Source organism: Panthera uncia (genome assembly GCF_023721935.1).
Source record: "Panthera uncia isolate 11264 chromosome A3 unlocalized genomic scaffold, Puncia_PCG_1.0 HiC_scaffold_11, whole genome shotgun sequence".
Lineage (NCBI taxonomy): Eukaryota > Metazoa > Chordata > Mammalia > Carnivora > Felidae > Panthera > Panthera uncia.
The window spans coordinates 3,467,985-3,486,256 of NW_026057578.1; the positions used below are offsets into that span (position 1 = coordinate 3,467,985).

Genomic DNA, 18,272 nt, shown 5'->3' on the forward strand with positions numbered 1-18,272 from the left:
CAAGACGGACAGCAGCCAGGCCCCCTGGGATGTGCTGGGAGGTGACTGGAGAAGAATACTTAAATGTCGTGTGCCGTCGTTCTCTGCATTTATGCCAAGTAAACGACGCTTGAATGGGATGCAGATTTAGCTCAAAAACATTCACGGAAGCGTATTTTGTGAAAATAACATGAAGTGGGGACAAAACATACATGTCTAACAATAGGAGGTTAGTTACTGTAAAAACACATCCATGAAATAAAGTATTACACAATAGGATATGCTGTAGGAGAACAGTTAGTTTACAAACAGCAGAATTGCACTTTTAGAAGAGAAAATTCATAAATCTACCCATGTAAAAAAAATACACCCGTACATTTGTAAATATTTAATATACACCCATTTACATTTTGCACTATGATAAAGATGAAAAATGTATGTATATATACATATTTGCATTTGTGCTTATATGTAAAAATCCGGGAATATATACACATAGGCAAATATAACATACAGTGTGTTTACATGCACACATATGTAAAATGCAAAGAAAAATACTGAAAAGAATATAAACGAAAATATTAATGATACTTATCTCTAGAAGTAGTAAATATGCTTTCTATTTCAGTCTTAATTTCTTGGAATTTTCTGAGTTCTCTAAAGACTATTTTGTGCAGTAAATCATGCTTTTCTGTTATTAAAATAGATGCACACTCTAGTATAAGTGGTTTGGAGTTAAAGACTCACAGAATCTGTAGCTCAGAAACTTTGGATGGCATCTCATTGCCATTTTACAGGCGAGAAAATACAGAGACTATCCGGGAGCCTGCCGTTCAGCTCGGCATTCTCCCTCGTTGCATTTGGCTTATTTTATTTTATTTTTAATATTTTTAACGTTTATTCATTTTTGAGACAGAGAGAGAGAGCATGAGCAGGGGAGGGTCAGAGAGAGAGGGAGACACAGAATCCGAAGCAGGCTCCAGGCTCTGAGCTGTCGGCACAGAGCCCGACGCGAGGCTCGAAATCATGGACCGTGAGATCGTGACCTGAGCCGAAGTCGGCTGCTTAACTGACTGAGCCACCCAGGCGCCCCTGGCTTATTTTAGACTGGTCTTTACCTATCGGCTTTTCCGACAGACACGATTTCCATATCATTTTATTGCCAATTCAAAATGAGGCTTACAAACCTCCAAGCATTTCGCTGGAACCCAGGGCCTGCAACCTTCAGGATGTGAACAGTAAACCGTCTCCCTGAGGATCAAGCACCCCCTCAGAATCAAAGCGGGAAAAACCTTTATGGAGCAGAGCAGAGAGGACGCCCCACTGCACACACCTGCAGCGTGGTTCTCCTTCACGCTGATGTTAAATTCCTTCTGAGGGAACTGGGGTGCGTGATCGTTCACATCACTGATCCTAATGTTGAAAATCAGGGAACTGTCCATGACTCTTCCTGATAGGCGATCCAGAACATCAAAGTAAACCTAGGAAGCAGAGAACTGTATTAACCTTGCAGGATCATTTTCTGGATGCTGCTGCTCAAATCACTGTTCGCGTACTCGTATGTTTTGCCCCCGCTCCTGAACTTGCCGGGAAGTTTCTGAGGGTAGGGGTCACGTCGCTGTCCTTCGCCATGTGACCCCAGGGACTGAGCACAGGGCTGGCACAAAGATTGTGGGACAGACCCATGCACTGACTGGAAAAGTACACCATGAGTTACAATTAGGTTCTAATCTCAGTCTCTCTACCCGGGTAGACGTGGCCAGATTGCATAGAAGCCTCGGCCGTGTCAGCACGGTCATGAAAAATACATACGCTAACCAGTATTGCTGAAATGTCGCGGAGAGCAGACACTTAAAAGTTTTGGGGAAAAGGAACGTTGAAAGTAATTGGCACCGCTGTTGACCTGCAGTGGGTTCTCAAAAGGCTACTGCTGTTACTTCTGTGTTTGAATAAGGAGGGTGCATCACCCCAAACAGGCAGTGGGAAGTCTTTGCTTTCAAAAGATCTCAGATTGATACTTTAGGCTTCTCTCCCTTCGGTTTCTTAAGAACCTGGGAAATTAAACTCAAACAGAAAGAAGGAAATGATAAAGATATATCAATAAAGTTCAAAATAGCAAAACAGAGCCAAGAGAACCAAAAGCTGGTTTGCCTCCCCATGTAAATTTTGGCACAGCTTGTCGATACGTATGAAAAGTTCTGCTAGTTTTTTGATCAGTCTTGTGCAGAGTTTACAGATACATTTGGAAAGAATTATCCCCTTAATACTCCATCTTTCAATCCATAAACTCAGTCTGTCTTTTCATTCAGTTAGACCTCCCTTGATTTCCTTCATCAGTGTTTTATAGTTTTGAGGAAACATATAGTGCACAGATTTTAGATGAATACCTAAGCACTTCGTCTGTTTTGGTGATATTATAAATGATATGGTTTTTAAAATATTGATTTCCAACTATTCATCGCCAGGATACAGAAATATAATTGATTTTTATATATTAACTTTATTTCCTGGGACCTTGCTAAAATCGAATTTCAAAGGTTAAAAACAGGCAAAGTTTTGAACAGACCCGTTTTCTCCAGAGAAGACGTACAGGTGGCAAAGAATTCTTCATTCCTTTGGTGGTTTCTTACAAAACTAAACATCCTCTTACTGTGCAAACCAGCAATCATGTTCCTTGGCATTTATGCAAAAGAGTTGAAAATTTATGACCACCCCAAAACCTGCACACAGATGTCTATAGCAGCTTAATCATAGTCCTCAAACATCGAAGCAACCAAGATGGCCTTCACTAGGTGATTGGATAAACAGACTGTGGTCCATGCAGACAATGGAATATTACTCAGCACTAAAAAAGCATGGAGTATGGAGGAATCTTCAGTGGCCGTTGCTAAGTGAGAGGAGCCAATCTGAACAGGCTCTCCACTGTGTAATCCCAACTATACGATGTTCTGGAAAAGGCAGAGTATGGAGATCGCAAAAGGATCAGAGGTTGCCGAGGGCTCAGGAAGGAGGGATGGATGGATATGGGGAGCACTGGGGAATTTTAGGGCAGTGAAAATACTCCGTATGCTACTGTAACGGTGGATAAGTGTCACTACACATTTGTCCAAACCCATAGAAGGTGCAACACCGAAAGTGAGGCCTAAGGTGACTAGAGGCTTCGTTGATAATGACGTATCATATTGGCTCATCCCCTGTCATAAACTCAGCACCCATGCACGATGTTAATAAGAGAGGAAGCTGGGTGGGGTGGGGAGGGCATGAAGGGCAGACAGGCGCTCTGTACTTCCCACCCTACTTTTCTGTAAACCTGAAACCGCTCTAAAAAAAAAAAGGTCTACTCCCTCTCTCTCTGCCCCTCCCCCGTTCATGCTCTGTCTCTCTCTGTCCCAAAAATAAATAAAAAAACGTTGAAAAAAAAAATTAAAAAAAAAAAAAGTCTACTAATTTTAAAAAGCCCCTACGTATAAAATAAAAAGTGGGCAACCATATATATTATGTATTTATATGTTTCTAAATATGGAACACTTCACAAATATGTGTGCCATCCTCTGTCCTCACACAGGGGCCACGCTAACCTTCCCTGTGTCGTTCCAATTTTAGCCTGTGTGCTGCGAAAGTGAGCACCATGTATAGATAGATATAGATATAGGTATAGATACATATACAGATAGATATAAAAATATATATAACGTATACCTATCATATATATATATATTTTAAAGTAAGTCTAATGAGACTTGCTGCTGCATCTCTGTTGCTCTAGGATAAACAGTGATTTGATCTGTTGAAAGCTGATCAATTGTGGGGAAAGAATCAGCGGTGAGAGAGAAGTTCAGAGCCCCAGGAAAAGGAGTGGGAAGGGGGACATTGACCGGAGGACCTCTCAAGGTGGAAGACCGTCTGCTATGGGAACACTGGTTTCTCAAGGGTTGGCCGGTTGTAGGTGCGGAGCCTGGCTCGGGGACGCTGAGCAAGCATGGGGTTTATTCTGGAAGAAGCAGCTTCAGGGAGGCCTGGGGCTGAGCTCTTACACAGATCACCTCCTTTCTATCTCAGAGAAGCCCTAGAGGGAGGCATCCCCAGCGCTCCACTCTGCGACGCCGAGAGGTTCTGCGGCTGTCCACTCTCAGCTCGGCCCAGGTTCATTCCAAGAAGGTGTAGACTAGACTACACCGCCAGCCAGGTCTTCACCACTCCCCTCCATGGCTCCCCCAGGGCCCAGAGCAGGCAGCTTCACCAGACAGGGGTCTCAGCACCTTGATAGCATCGGGCAATGGTCTCTCCATGCCTTTCCCAGAGCCCATGAGGTCTCCGAGGCACGTACCTCCCTGGGCGTCTTTTCTGCAGACACGTTGCTTCCTCATCAGCATCCACCATGGTGGCCCCGCCAGGTGTCCTGCAAAGTGGCCTGGGCGTGGGCTCTCCTACTTAGCTGTCTCCTCTCCCCTACAAGACTACTGAACCAGTCCACCCTGGGGAATCCAACATACATTTTTAAATTTTTGAGCAAGCAAATTGGCCTTCTCACACACCATTTCCACATGCTCTTCCATAATTTATGACTATGCTGGCTGCCGCATCACGCGGACTTCTGGCTCCAAAAGGCGCCACCTGTAACCCTTCCACTTAAAACTAAGAACCGCGTGTTTGTTTTATGTTTATCATTTTATGTTCCATGTATCATCCTAAAAGCGACTTCTGAGACAGTAAGTTCTGTAAGATGCCCGAGAGGCAAAATAACTGTTTATTCTTTGACAAGATGCTAAGAGTTTCTGGCGCCTCAGAGCTGCAATGGAGAGAGGAAGCGTCATGGATATTTTCTGCACTTGGGAAGGGTTTTCAGCCTTTTGTTATGGCCTTAAGATTTAGATCTTGGATGACGCACCATACAACAGTGACGTGACGGAGGGGTACATGGCTGTTTAAATGGCACGTGCAAGATGCGTACTCTAGTCACTGGTGAGCACGCGGAAATACCTTAAACGCCGAACACACAAGACAAAATCACTTACGTGCATGGGCTCTAAGTAGGCAAAGATGGGTGCGTGGAGATCAAGACCCACAAATGACTATTTCAAGGAAATAAAAGAATGATTTTCTTGAGTGTATCTGTAGCCTATGGGATTGTGCATATTTTGATATAAACAGATGAGATTCCTATATAGAAAAAATCTGTTTTTTCCCCCCTTTCCAGCTGTGTCTTAAATCTTCCAGCAATTCTCAGCCACAGTTACCGCCCTCTTGTAGGTTTACGGAATTAACAAGAAGATAGCCCCTCAACCTCCTCTCAGCTCCCAGTCACAGGTTTTTAAATGCTCTGGCTGGTTCCAGTGACCCCTCGCTGCCCCCCAAGAACACAGCAGCGCTGCCAGGAATGGAGCTTTGCCACCTCCTCGGGTTGACTGCGTGCCTAACACGCCCCAGCTTTGGGGACAGCCAAGACCCAGAAGTAGGTGGTGGACCTGGAAGGCCTGGCTTGTGTGGTGTTTTGGTGACACTTGCTTGTCCCACTCTTTGCGGCTGGGAACCCTTCTCATTGGCCTGTCTTGTGGCTCCCTAACGAGTAGGTTGACCCCTGCATGCCAGTCTCCTACATCCGCTGCAACAACTTACCCCAAAGTTGTTTGGGCGCCTTATGACAAAATGTGTTCTCTCACCCTTCTGGAGACCAGAACCACACCCGGGGGCAGCAGGCATGGCTCCCTCCATGGGAGGCTCTTAGGGAAATTCTGTTCCGGGTCTCTCCCCCAGCTTCGGGTGGCTGCCGCCAATCCCGGTGTCCTCGGCCTGCAGGTGCATCACCCCAGGCTCTGTCTCCTGCTTCTCCCCTGTGTCCTTCTTGGTGTCCAAATTCCCCTCCCCTTATAAGGAGGCCAGTCACTGGCTCAGGATACGCCCTGATCCAGTATGACCTCGTCTTAACTTGATGACACCTGCAAAGACCCTATATCCAAATAAGGTCATATTCACAGGTACCACGGGGAGGACACGAACCCCTCTCTTTAGAAGACACAGCTCAACCCACAACACCCTCGAAGCAGAGAGTACATGCCACTGTGCTCATTCATTCATCCAACATAGTTAAATGAAAACCTACAATGTGCAGAGCCCGATTCCTGACCCGGGGGGTAGTGGCACTGGAAAGGACACTCCCTCCTCTTAGAATGGGCCTCCAGTGGGGAGAATGGCCACTCACAGAGAACCAAACACGTGTCAGGTATATGCTTCAGGCGATGAAAAGTATCAAGGAGACCGAGAACCAAGGGCGTGAGACAGGGAGCCACGGGGTGGGGGCACGCCTCCAAATCCCCACCCTGAGTCTTCCCTCATGCAAGTTCACAGTCAAATGAGGGGCCAGCTAGCAAGAGATCGCAGAACTCAGTGTGAAAGGACGGCTGTGCGCGGGCTGGGTCTCCATCTGGCCGGGCAGGTCCAAGCACAGGGCCCGGAAATCCTGATAGAGCAGGACCCAGGGGGACACCGCTCAGGTCCCCACGTCTTCCCCGTTTGCTCGAATTGTTCCCTGGGACCTCCCTGTGATGTGCCAAACTATTCCACCTGGGCCTCACGTGTCAGGAAACACTCTTACGGATTTGGCTTCGGCATCATCTGCTGCCGGCACGAGGTCCCACGTTAAACCTTGTGAAACGTAACCCTCGATAGGTCAGTAAAGACGTTAAAGGCAAACAACAGCAACCAAATCACAACAGCAAGACCAAGAACACAGCACTAAATGTTTTGTTTCCTCCCTGCACGGAGTCATGCCCACTATTTGTCGGAGCTGCCCCAGCCCCCGCCCCCACCGGGCTCAGCGGGTAGAAGCCACGGACCAAGCTTCCCTCTCCTGGGAGCTTCTTGGAGACACAGAGTCTATGCTCCACGCTGACTTGCGGAAACAAAATCTGCATTTTCCCAAGATCCCTCGGTGACCTGTTTGCTCATTCCAGATTTAACGGTGCTGCCCCACGGTCCCCCTATGACCACTCCATATTGCTTCTTTTTAACAGACACTGCACGTTCCCTAGATGGGGCAAGGATTTCTATGAATAGTGAAGACCCGGAAAGTCTTCTGTGCAGGACTTTTGGAGTTTGGGGAGAATTTCTGCCTGTTTAAAAATTAGAGACTCAGAGCCTATCAATGAGTTAAGGGCAAATATCCTATTATGTATATAAATGGTTTGAGATCATTGGAGACAAGGTATTTAAATTACGTCTTTCGTTGTTCTTTCCCACCCTGAAGGGGTTAATGTGCAGACAAGCTCAGTGTCCAGCAGAAGTCACAACATAACAAAGGCGAAAATGTCCTTCTATCCCCGTGAGGTGAGGCTGGTAAAGTGACACACCACCATGTGGTTTGGGCATTTTACTTTACAATTTCCTTTCCTGGCTTAGAGCCTGGATTTCAGATTCATAGTAGACCATGGTGTTGGGGTTATGAGATCATAAGAAACACGCGGGCTCACGATGAGAAACTGTCACCAGGTATACAACTGTTCATCCATCAGTCGTTAGATAACTGTGGACTCTGCCTGTAGCGCCTGCCCACATATTTCAACGGTGATTCATCAAAAATCAGATTAGCCCATTTTGTAAACATCCTATAGCCCTATCTCCAAGTGCTTTCGGATATCCTGATAGTGCTGGGAATCCAGTCATTGGAAGGAAGATCCGTAGCAGCTCCCATGAATCCTCTGAGTCCAGAACTTTAAAAGAACATTACAAAGTCAACCTCTCTGCCCACGCATACTTTTAAAGCTCACCATGGTGTATAATATACGGTCTCCCAGGACGTGACGTGTGGACAGCTTCACTAATGCCTAGCTAATACAATATTCCCACAGCAGCTTCACAATAAACCCAAGCTTAAAATATATCAAGTTTTAGGTACCGTGAAAGATGGCGTTGTCTCTCGATCCACAGGGCGGTGAACGTACACTTGTCCGTTCTTGTGATCTTCTATAGAGAACAGCCCAATCTCTGGATACTCATCCACACCGGGTCCACGGATCAAATACATTAATGACATGTTCTGAGACATATCATTGAACAGCTGAAAAGGCCAAAAAAAAGGGGGGGGGAGAAAAGAAAATGAGAATAAATCACAAGGCGCATTGAATATCAAGGCTAAGATGCCAGGCGCATTGGGGCCCAGAAGCCTCGGGTCCAGCCTGTCCCACGCTAGGGGCCCAAGCAGGTGCATCGAAGCCTGGGTTCTGAGGCAAGCACCTGACTGAACAACACACACGTCCCTCCCCAGGGAAAGAACCCTAGAACGGTACCCCCTTCACAGGGCACGGGCCCCCAATCTTTCAGGACTTACACGCCCTGCCCCAGGGAGGGGGCTCTGCCTTACTGTTGAACCAGAAAGGCAACTTGCAGAACAATATACGTATGGCAATCCCATTTGTCAATACAGACTCACATTAGTGAGGCTATGGAGAAGAATCTGGAAGCATACATACCGATGTGTTAACATTGATGATCCCTTCAGGGAGAGAGGAGAAATACTCATAAACCTAACATTTCGAAAGGCCATACAGTGAGCCGGGTCACTATATGCCTCACTTGCCCTGGCCTATTTAATCTTTAAAACAACCCCATAATGGAGGTGCCATCATGGCCTGTACTGGGCAGACAGGGAGCAGCGAGTGTATCTAACTCCTATACTAGGGATACGGTACCTCGGGAATAGGAGCCCACTGTGTTCCCCTGACTCTTATGAGGATACAGTTTTAACCACTGAGCCCTGAAAACTTTCTGTATGTTTTTTTTTTATATATATAGCATCTACTATCTTTATGAACACTGCAAAAAATACAAATTGTTTTCATTTGTTTCTCGAGAAACCATAGGATGTCAGAGCTGTAGGGACTTAGTGACTCAGTGCATAATGCACAGGTGCATCAGGTCAGGACTGTCATGGGAGGGAATGACACGGGCCAGGCGGAAACGTTCCGGCATTGCGACACCGTCAGGTGACCGCTTTGGCGCATGGGCCGGCGCTAGGCCTCAGAGTGCGGGAGGCAGCAGGGAGCGGTGGGGACTGGGGGTGACACGAGCCCCACCTCGTTGTTGCTCCGTGTGGTCAGATTTTCCAATTGTCAAAACACCTCTAAAATTACACAATTTCTAATACAATCTTCCTATTCTTTCCCATTTTTTTTATTATGGGAAAATACACACAACATACAATTCACAGTCTTAATCACCTCGGAGTGTGCATGCCGGCGGTACTAAGCGCTCCGGGTGGGGAGGCCGCCACCACCATCTGGGTCCACAGTGCTTTTCATGTGACCAGACTGACACCTGTCTGTCCCCATTAGACAGCCAGTCTCTATGAACCTCCTCCCGCCAGCCCTGGCGGCCACCTTTTTACTTTCTATTTATTTATTTTCGAATCTCCCTTTTGTCCCCACTTCCCACCTCCGGTAACCACAATCCCCTTATTTTTAAAGAATACTTTTTTTTTTTTTTTTTTACCAAAGACTTTGCCTGGGCCGAATACAGCAGGCCTGTGGGCTGGAATTAACCAGCCCGCTGCCAGATGTGACCGACGTGCTCGGCACCCACTCACGTGAAGGGACTCGCCCGAAGTCGCCCCGCTAGGTAGAGGCACAGTGGGTTCTAGAACCCAGTCCGGTGTTCCTCCCATCACTGACCTGGCCCCCCTAGCACACAGCCTTTCAAGACTTAACCCGCCTGCCAATCAGAGAGGATGGTGGGGGCCTCCCTTACCTCACCAACAAGTTTGGGAAAGGGTCCTGGATCTTCCTCCTCCAGTTCCAGGGTGGTAATAACCCACCTCCTCTTGGATCGCCGTAGGGGCCGGTGGCTCTCTCCCTGAAATTACAATGCCGCAATAAGCAGGTGATGGCGAGGTGGCAGGCACTACATTTGCATTATCTCTCTTGTCCTCACAACAGCCTCCGTCCGATGCTTAGGAGTTAAAAGTGACTGTTCTGCTCACAGCTGCAGAGTCGTTCCTAGACGGCGGGGCACCGGCCGCCCGATGGTTTTACATGGATCGTGAGATCGTCTTAAGGGCTATGCAGACATAACGTTGAAGACCGTTGCCTACTATGTGCCAACCCCTGTCCCACGGCAGACACGCAAACAGTCGCTGAATGAACGAGAAGGTTATTTCCCCCACTTGTCTTTCCGTCTTTTGGAAACAGTTGAAGAACAAACTGAGGGTTGATGGGGGGTGCGGTGGGGGGAAATGGGTGATGGGCATTGAGGAGGGCACTTGTTGGGATGAGCTGGGTGTTGTATATAAGCGATAAATCGTGGGAATCTACCCCCAAAACCAAGAGCACACTGAACACGCTGTATGTTAGCCACCTTGACAATAAATTATATATAACAAAAGGAAAGAGTTGATGACAACATCTCCATTCGGTGCTGATAGTGTGGATAAAGCTCTGGGCTGGCACTTCGTCTATTACTCTCCCTTTTAACAAAGACAGGAAGAGAGAGAGACTCAGACTCAGGTATCAGGCTCAGAGACTTGTCAGGCAAAACACCACAGATGGAATTTAACCATCTATTTATTATAAGCAAAGCTGCTTTCTAGCCACATTAATTTTTTTGTCCACAAACATGTAAGCTTTTTAAAAAATTACAGTTGATCTTTGAACAATGTGGGGATTAGGGTGCTGCCCCCTGGGGCAGCCAAAAATCCACATGTAACTATTGACCCCCCCAAAACTTCACTACTAACAACCCTACCATTGACCAGAGAAGCCTTACTGATTACATGAACAGTCGACGAACACATATTTTGTATGTTTTGTGTATTATATGCTGTACGTAGTAAAGACAATGTCATTAAGAAAATTATAAGAAAGAGAAACTACATTTACAGTACTGTCCTGTAAAAAAAAAATCTCCATGTAGGGGCGCCTGGGTGGCTCAGTCGGTTGAGCATCCGACTTCAGCTCAGGTCACGATCTCACGGTTCGTGAGTTCGAGTCCCGCGTCGGGCTCTGGGCCGGTGGCTCAGAGCCTGGAGCCTGCTTCCGATTCTGTGTCTCCCTCTCTCTCTGCCCCTCCCCCATTCATGCTCTGTCTCTCTCTGTCTCAAAAATAAATAAACATTAAAAAATTTAAAAAAAAAATCTCCATGTAAATAGACCCATGCACTTTAAACCCATGTTGTTCAAGGGTCAACTGTATTCAATTAGAAAATGAGTTGATCACAAGACAGGAAGGAGATATTCATAAGGTGGCACAAGGTGATTGGGGGGTGTGGCTGCATCCCTGGACTGTCCAAAGCTCACATACCAGAGAATGTTAAGTTCAATATATTTTAATTGCATAAAGAAGAAAATAGCGTGGGTAAAGCTCTGGGCTGGCACTGGATGGCTGATTTCTGATGTTCACAGATTGTTCTTATTCTAGCAGACATAAAAGCATCTTCTGCAATTCTCTGGAAATCCCTGAAGATTCCAAAAGGCCACATGTAGTTACTAATTTATTTCCTGCAAACTGAATATCGACCAGGAACTAAAAACCTTAACATTGCAACAGAGTCCCTGAGTGAAGTGTGGTCTCACGTGGCTTAGGAAGAAAGTGACCTCCAAACCCCACCTTTGTTTGCTGAGTGAGATCATCATTTTCTTGTCGGAAGCTGTTGACACTGTTGACCTTAAAAATAAAAATGGCATGAATTAGTAGGGGATACACTTATTAGGACCTGCCTGAAGTCACACTAGTCTTCTGGAATGAGAAAAGGAAGAAAAGGAACTTTATTTCATTTTGATAAGTATAATTTCTTTCTCTTATCATCTCAGTTCAGAATTACCACATTTCCTCTGCAACCATAGGGGAACCATGCAAAAGGATTTACACAGAGTATCACTGATACTGGGACGTCTAAAACTGTAACTCGGGAGATCACCCTGTCTATTCCGGACGAGCAGAGATGTCTTGGTATGTCACATGTAAATACCAAACGTTAATTGGAGAGATCAAACTGGGCCTTTTCTCCTGTTCTTTTTTTCTCCCCCGCCCCTTAATTTTAGACTCTATCTTATAATAATCAATAAAATAATAGAACTTGGTACTTTTTGTTTATATAATGATTTACAATTGAGAATTATTTATTTATAACTTACATCTCAACAAACTCTCCCCCCACACATACACACACACAAAATAAAAATAAAACCCACACACGTGCAGTGAGGTTGTTGAAAAAAGACAGACCCTGTAGAGGATGTCGGGACCAACACTGAACGAGCATGTGCGTGTTGACATGTATGGCCCTAATCCACTCACTGTCACTACCATATACCATGTCATTGCATGAACAGAGCCAATTTATTTACTCATTCTTCTGGGGATGGTCATTTAGACTTTTTCGGTTGTTTGTTATTACCAAAAACAACAACAAGAAAAAACCAAAAATGCTGTGGTAGTAAACATCCATGTGCATAGAGAAGTTTTCTCCAGAGTGGCAGTTTTGAAAGTGCGGTACACCGGGGTCCCTGACCCTGTTACAGGAGGTGGGGGAGACGCTGGTCCCTGTCTCACGGAGTCAAAGAATGAATCTCGCAGACAAGAGAGAGTGAGCAAAGCTTTAGAGCTAATTGAGGGAAGGTACAAAGCTCTCAAGAGTGAGAGGGGTTCCGACTGGGGAGCCTCCGAGGACTTTTGTCACTGACCTTCTATTGGGACCTGATCTGAGAGGTTGTGAGGCTCCATGCGTGGCACCTGGCCCAGGCAGGTCTGGCATATGTTTATCCTTTTTTTAATTTCAAACCTCGCTGCTTCTTCTGCCTCCCACTTGCAGCTCCGGTCAGCCTCCCCGAGGGCCCCTGGTCTCTCCCTGCCTAGCGTCAACCCTTCCCCTCCTCATCCCCATCAGAGTCCACAGGGCCACACACTTCCCTAGTGACTCTAGGGTATCATTTGCCTGTTTTACTGTATGACGTTTGCACCGATGGGACAAATCACTGGGGCCTCGGCACCGAGGAAGCCAAGGGCACCAGCGTCACCCGCAGTATCTTCATCGGTACGTGTGTGCAGGAAGAAAAAGGAAGAAGGGAGAAGCCTGTTGCATTTAAGAATGAATTGGTGAGGGGCGTCTGGGTGGCTCAGTCGGTTAAGTGTCCGACTACAGCTCAGGTCATGATCTCGTGGTCCGTGGATTCGAGCCCCATATCGGACTCTGTGCTGACAGCTTGGAGCCTGGAGCCTCCTTCTGATTCTGTGTCTCCCTCTCTCTCTCTCTGCCCTCCCCCCCCCGCTGTGTTCTCTCTCTCTCTTTCTCTCTCTCTTAAAAACAAATAAACATTAAAAAGAAAAATTAAGAAAGTGTGTGTGTGATCGTTGGAGGTACCAGGTGAATGGGCCACTTTTTTATAGAAGAGCATTTTACTTGAAAGAATGACTAACAAACCGTGTTGTCCAGGATCGGGCCCTCGATGGACAGCTCTTTGATAGTAAACAAGCCAGCCGATCACTTCAAGGAAAACAGTGGATGGCGTCATGTTGCCAATGATAAAACAAACATAAGCTTTCAAGCAAAAATTAGAATTTTGGAAAACTTCTGTCTGCTACAATGGGCTTGACAGCTTCCCGATACTTAGAAGAATTTTCTGATGATGCCAGTAGAGCTATTAATGAATGTGATTTTCTGATTTTGTAGAATGAAATATGTCAACATTTGGAAGATCTGCATAACTCAATGAGCCAAAAGGATTTCCTAATGATTAATGCATGACCTCCAAAATCATGCTCTTGCCAAAAGGCAAGAGAGACATGGTTTTAACGTAATGGAGCAGGGCAAGTTTATTAACATGTGTTCAGATTCCACATGAGAAGCTGTTGTTAAAAAATACCACTTTGTCAAGTTTTGGTGTAATATCAAAGAAGGATATCCACAATTATCCATTGAAGGCTATTCAAATATTCCTCCCTTTCCATGTGCGTACCTGTGCGAGGCCAGAATTTCTTCATTCTTTTAACTAAACAACATTTACAATAGACTGCAGACTCAGAGAGGAGAATCTGGCCGTCTTCTTTTAGGACAAGAGATTTGCAAAAATATAAAACGGTGGGGCGCCTGGGTGGCTCAGTCGGTTAAGCGTCTGACTTCAGCTCAGGTTATGACCTCCCAGTTTGTGAGTTTGAGCCCTGCGTCGGGCTCTGTGCAGACAGTGTGGGGCCTGCTTGGGATTCTCTCTCTCCCTCTCCCTCTCTGCCCCTCCTCTACTCACACTGTCTCTGTCTCTCTCAAAATAAATAAATAAACTTTTTTAAAAAAGCATTGAAAAAAGATTTACATAATGCTTGTAGAATGCGGCGGGGAGAAAACTTCTTAGAGGCTGCTGTCTCTGGCTGCAGTGGCCACCTAATGCTGTGTGGCAGGCAGGCATTTGGCTGCAAGGGCCACGCACAAATCATATGACAGGCAGTGCTGGGCCTGGGGACGTGGAACCAGGACTGTTCAGGCTGGCCTGCATGAGTACCTGTGGCATCACTGGTGGGAAATGATCTGGGTATACAGAGGCTTTGTGTCTGCAGAGGCTACTAAAGAACTAAGAAGCCTGCATGGAGATAATTCCTTCCTGAAAATATTTATTTTTGTTAATGTTTATTTCTTTATTTTGAGAGAGAGAGAGAGAGAGAGAGAGAGAGAATATGAGCAGGGCAGGGGCAGAGAGAAAGGGAGAGAGACTCCCAAGCAGGCTCTGCATTGTCAGCACAGAGCCGGACATGAGCTCGATCCCACAAACCGTGAGATCATGACCCGAGCCAAAATCGAGAGTCGGACATTTAACTGACTGACCCCCAAGGCGCCCTGAATATATTCCATTTATCGTTGCGAATTTGCATTCAAGGAGAATTTTTTTTAATAGAGGTATAATTGGCAAACACCACTGTATTAGCTGCAGGTGTACAACAGAATGATTTGATATTTGTACGGACTGCAAAATGATCACCACAATGAGTCTCGTTAACATCCGTCACCACACGTAGTTATGGAATTGTTTTCCTTGTTCTGAGAACTTGGAAGATTCACTCCCTTAACGACTTTCAGGTATGCGCTACGGTGTGGGGACTACCCGTGGCACCATGCTGGACCCTTCTGTGGCTTGGAGCCTTCCCGTTTGGGGCACTTTGCCACGGCAGGCCTAGGAGATTGACACGCTTCCCAAGCGCATCGTCTACACAGAAGCGCAGGTGATCTTTAAAAGTGCAGACTTCGACACGTCACTGGCTTCCCAGCGCTCTGTCCAGCCTGCTCTGTCCCTTTGAGCGCCCAGCTTCAGCCCTGCCACCCTGTCCCTCACCTTCTACAACCCCCTGACTGTTCATCTTGAATGAAGGGCTTAGCAAATTAATTGGGCAGACCAGTGATGCTGACAATTTTTGAAAGAAAACTCGGTGTAGAATTTCCCAGATTAAAAACCAGCAACCACGACATTGCTCACGTCCGATTTCATTCCCTCAGTCCCTCCCTCCTCTGTGATCTGGGGAGCTGGCCACAGTCCAGGCCTGAACACTCCCGAGTCCCTGGGACCAGAAATTCCCTAAGAGAAGGGGGCAGGACTCCCCTCCGAGGCTTGTCGCTGAGTCTGGAGCAAAGGTGAAAACCTGCCGGAGGCTCACAACGTCGTCCTCTGCTTTATGCCCCCCAGACAGCGAGGATGTGGGGGTTCACGAGAAAACCGTTGGAGACAGCAGAGCTCCAGCAGTGCGCGCACTGACTTTGCATTTGGAGATCAGAGAGGGGCAGTGGGTACCTGTTTTGGAGGTCAGGGATGGTTGTAAGCCAACCCGGGGGGCGGGGGGACGAGGGGAGGAACGGGAAGGAATTGGGTTACTAATGGCCAATGGCCGATGACTGAGCACCCGATGGGCGGAAAGCTCTTTGCCCCGTTAAGGGTCCAGAATGGAGATTGCTAATCCCCCCCCCCCCCCCCCCCCGGTTCCTACTGCAGCACATTCTTTTTGTCTGTCTCGATCCCCCCGGAATCAGCAGAAAGCTGCTTCCAACAAACACTGGATTACTACCCACAGTCCAATCGCCGCTGCCCACCCCGACTCAACACGCCCCTGGACGCGAACTAACTTGCTTGGGCTCGGTCAGAAGACGAAAACGCACCTCTGTTTTCTGATGAGACCGGTCAGGGGCAAGGGCAGGGGCAAGGGAAAGACGGAGCCAGGGTTTGATGATTAAAATCGGCTATGAACGGGATTCAACAAAGTCTCCTGGAGGTAAAAGGAGTGCTGTTGAAGAACATTCACAACTGGATGTGGCAACGAGGAACCAAGAAAACCCTCCAACTTCCGCGCCCCTGGTGCCAAACGTGGTGCTCGCGTCAGGAGCCAGCTGCACTGGCGTGGGCACCACACACGGGGTTTCCGTCCACCGCCCCACCCCCCACCTTGTTCACTAGGCCCAGAGCAAGTATCCAGTACATAGCAGCAGGGCGGGCGCTGGATGCGTGTGACCAACCATTTCCCCGTGGCTAGAAAACCAGAGGGACACAGACATGCGGGCACGCCAGCCAAGCCCATCTCCTCATTCACTCTTGTGACCGCCAGGGCAGGGGAGAGCAACCATTAGCCCCGTTTGCAGGTAAAGAAGACGAGGCTTAAGAAGATCAAGTTAAAGCCATAAGGGCCAGGCCACCCCCCAGACCAGCTCAGTCCGAACCCCTAGGAGAGGTTCCCAGGCCTCGGGAGTTCTGCAGCAACCTAAAAGAGTCCACCTCGAGCCAAGGTGAGGACCGAGGTCCTCAGGCAACCCGATCCAGACGTACAGCTGGCCCGCGGCCGGCTCCTAAGGGAAAACTCCGTGGCAGAGTCTCACGGCTGTCCCTCTCTGTGGCAGAAAGCCACGGAGCGGGGTAACGACAAGCATACCCAACGGTGAGTCTCCCAGGGTAAGTGCAAATCCAACAAGCCCCTGTGCTTTCTAACCTTGAGTCCACTGTTTGTATTTCCACTGGTGCTAGGGGGCAAGCGGTGGGGGGCAGGGGGGATTACGCCCTCCCACCCTCCTCGTCTGCTCAGATTGTCCGCAACACGCACAGCTGAGATTTTCTCAGCCTTATACGAGGCGTGAGTAGAAGTGCCCTTAGGAAGCTTGGGTCAACACAAATCTAAATAAAACTGCTGTGTACTATTGAAACCAGTTTTAAGATGAAGTCACACCTTAGCCCATCTCCACCACTGCCCCGAACAGGTTGTGACCCTAAGCCAACCCCTCCCTTGTACACATTCGGGAGCCCTGCTGCCAACGCCCCCCTACGGGTGCGCAGACCCCGGGCTCCCCCGACACCTGCCCTCCCCGCGGGGCTCGGCCAGAGAGCTCTCCTCGGCCCCTCGCCCGGCCTGTCACCGCAGCAGGGGCACTTGAGCCATGCCTTCAGTCCCACTGTGCATGGATCCCCGCCCGGGTTCCCAGCACCTGCCCAGCTCACCTGCAGCAGCAGAACCAGCAGCAGCACTGGAAGAAGTGGCAGCGAGGGGCGGGTCCCAGAGCCCATGTCCGAGTGGGGGTGCACGCAGGCGACCGCAGGTCCCCCCCGAGCCTCTGATCCCCGATCACTTCTTTCCCAGCCTGGTCCTCCGACCGCTCTGGGGGCACTTTGTCCCAGAAACCCTCATCTCCTCTCGCTCCTCCTCTATTTATCACAGCGAGCGGCTGGGCTGAGCCTTAAGCTTTAACCTCGTGATGACAATCCAGTTCCCGGGAAGGGAGTGGAGGGGAATAAAACTGCCCTGCCTCGCACACATAGTTGCCTGCTGGGTCACGGGCACAGAAGCCCGGCTGGGGCCGACCCCGGGGGATTAGATCAGCTCGAGGAACATGACACCGGCACCTGTGGTTGGTTTGTTTGACTTTAGTTCCAAGCGGAATGTCCCGTGACCTCTTTCTGAAGCAGGATATTTCAACGACCGTTTCCTACAGCGCCTGTGCTTTGAAACAGAAGCAGTGCAAAGGGACTCCAAGAAAGAAGAACCTTGTGAAGCGGGGAGAAAAACGCAGACACCGTCCACTTTCCGAAGCACCAACCATCTCTATTTACCCCAACCGTGTCTCCGGGCTCCGCGGCGTGCAGACCTTTTCTACCGAAGTCTCTGCTAGGCTTAGCTGACTCTGTGACTTTAGGATTGGAGGAGGAAGAGATAAAGAGAGGTGCCCTGCGGGCAGGGGCTCTGTGCCAACCTGGGGGGTTTTGCACTAAACTACCAGAAAAAAAGCGCAGGCAAGGATTCTACCCAATCCGCACTTCAGGTTGCAATGACTGAGTTTTAGATGAACTCGGAGC

The 18,272-nt window shown here is 48.1% G+C and overlaps 1 protein-coding gene and 1 pseudogene across 1 annotated transcript in view; both read right to left on the reverse strand.

Moving 5' to 3' along the window:
- The window catches only part of CDH26 (cadherin 26), a 42,026-nt gene extending 24,276 nt beyond the window's left edge, over window positions 1–17,750 (reverse strand). Inside the window, exons 1-5 of the mRNA XM_049650519.1 lie at window positions 17,421–17,750; window positions 11,572–11,628; window positions 9,718–9,822; window positions 7,871–8,032; window positions 1,313–1,460 (exon numbers count right to left, since the gene is read on the reverse strand). Coding sequence (XP_049506476.1) covers window positions 1,313–1,460; window positions 7,871–8,032; window positions 9,718–9,822; window positions 11,572–11,628; window positions 17,421–17,486 — 538 coding nt within the window. The 5' untranslated portion in view covers window positions 17,487–17,750. The remainder of the gene's footprint in view (window positions 1–1,312; window positions 1,461–7,870; window positions 8,033–9,717; window positions 9,823–11,571; window positions 11,629–17,420) is intronic.
- LOC125937169 (uncharacterized) lies at window positions 3,493–3,606 on the reverse strand (annotated as a pseudogene).
- Window positions 17,751–18,272: the final 522 nt, after the last annotated feature.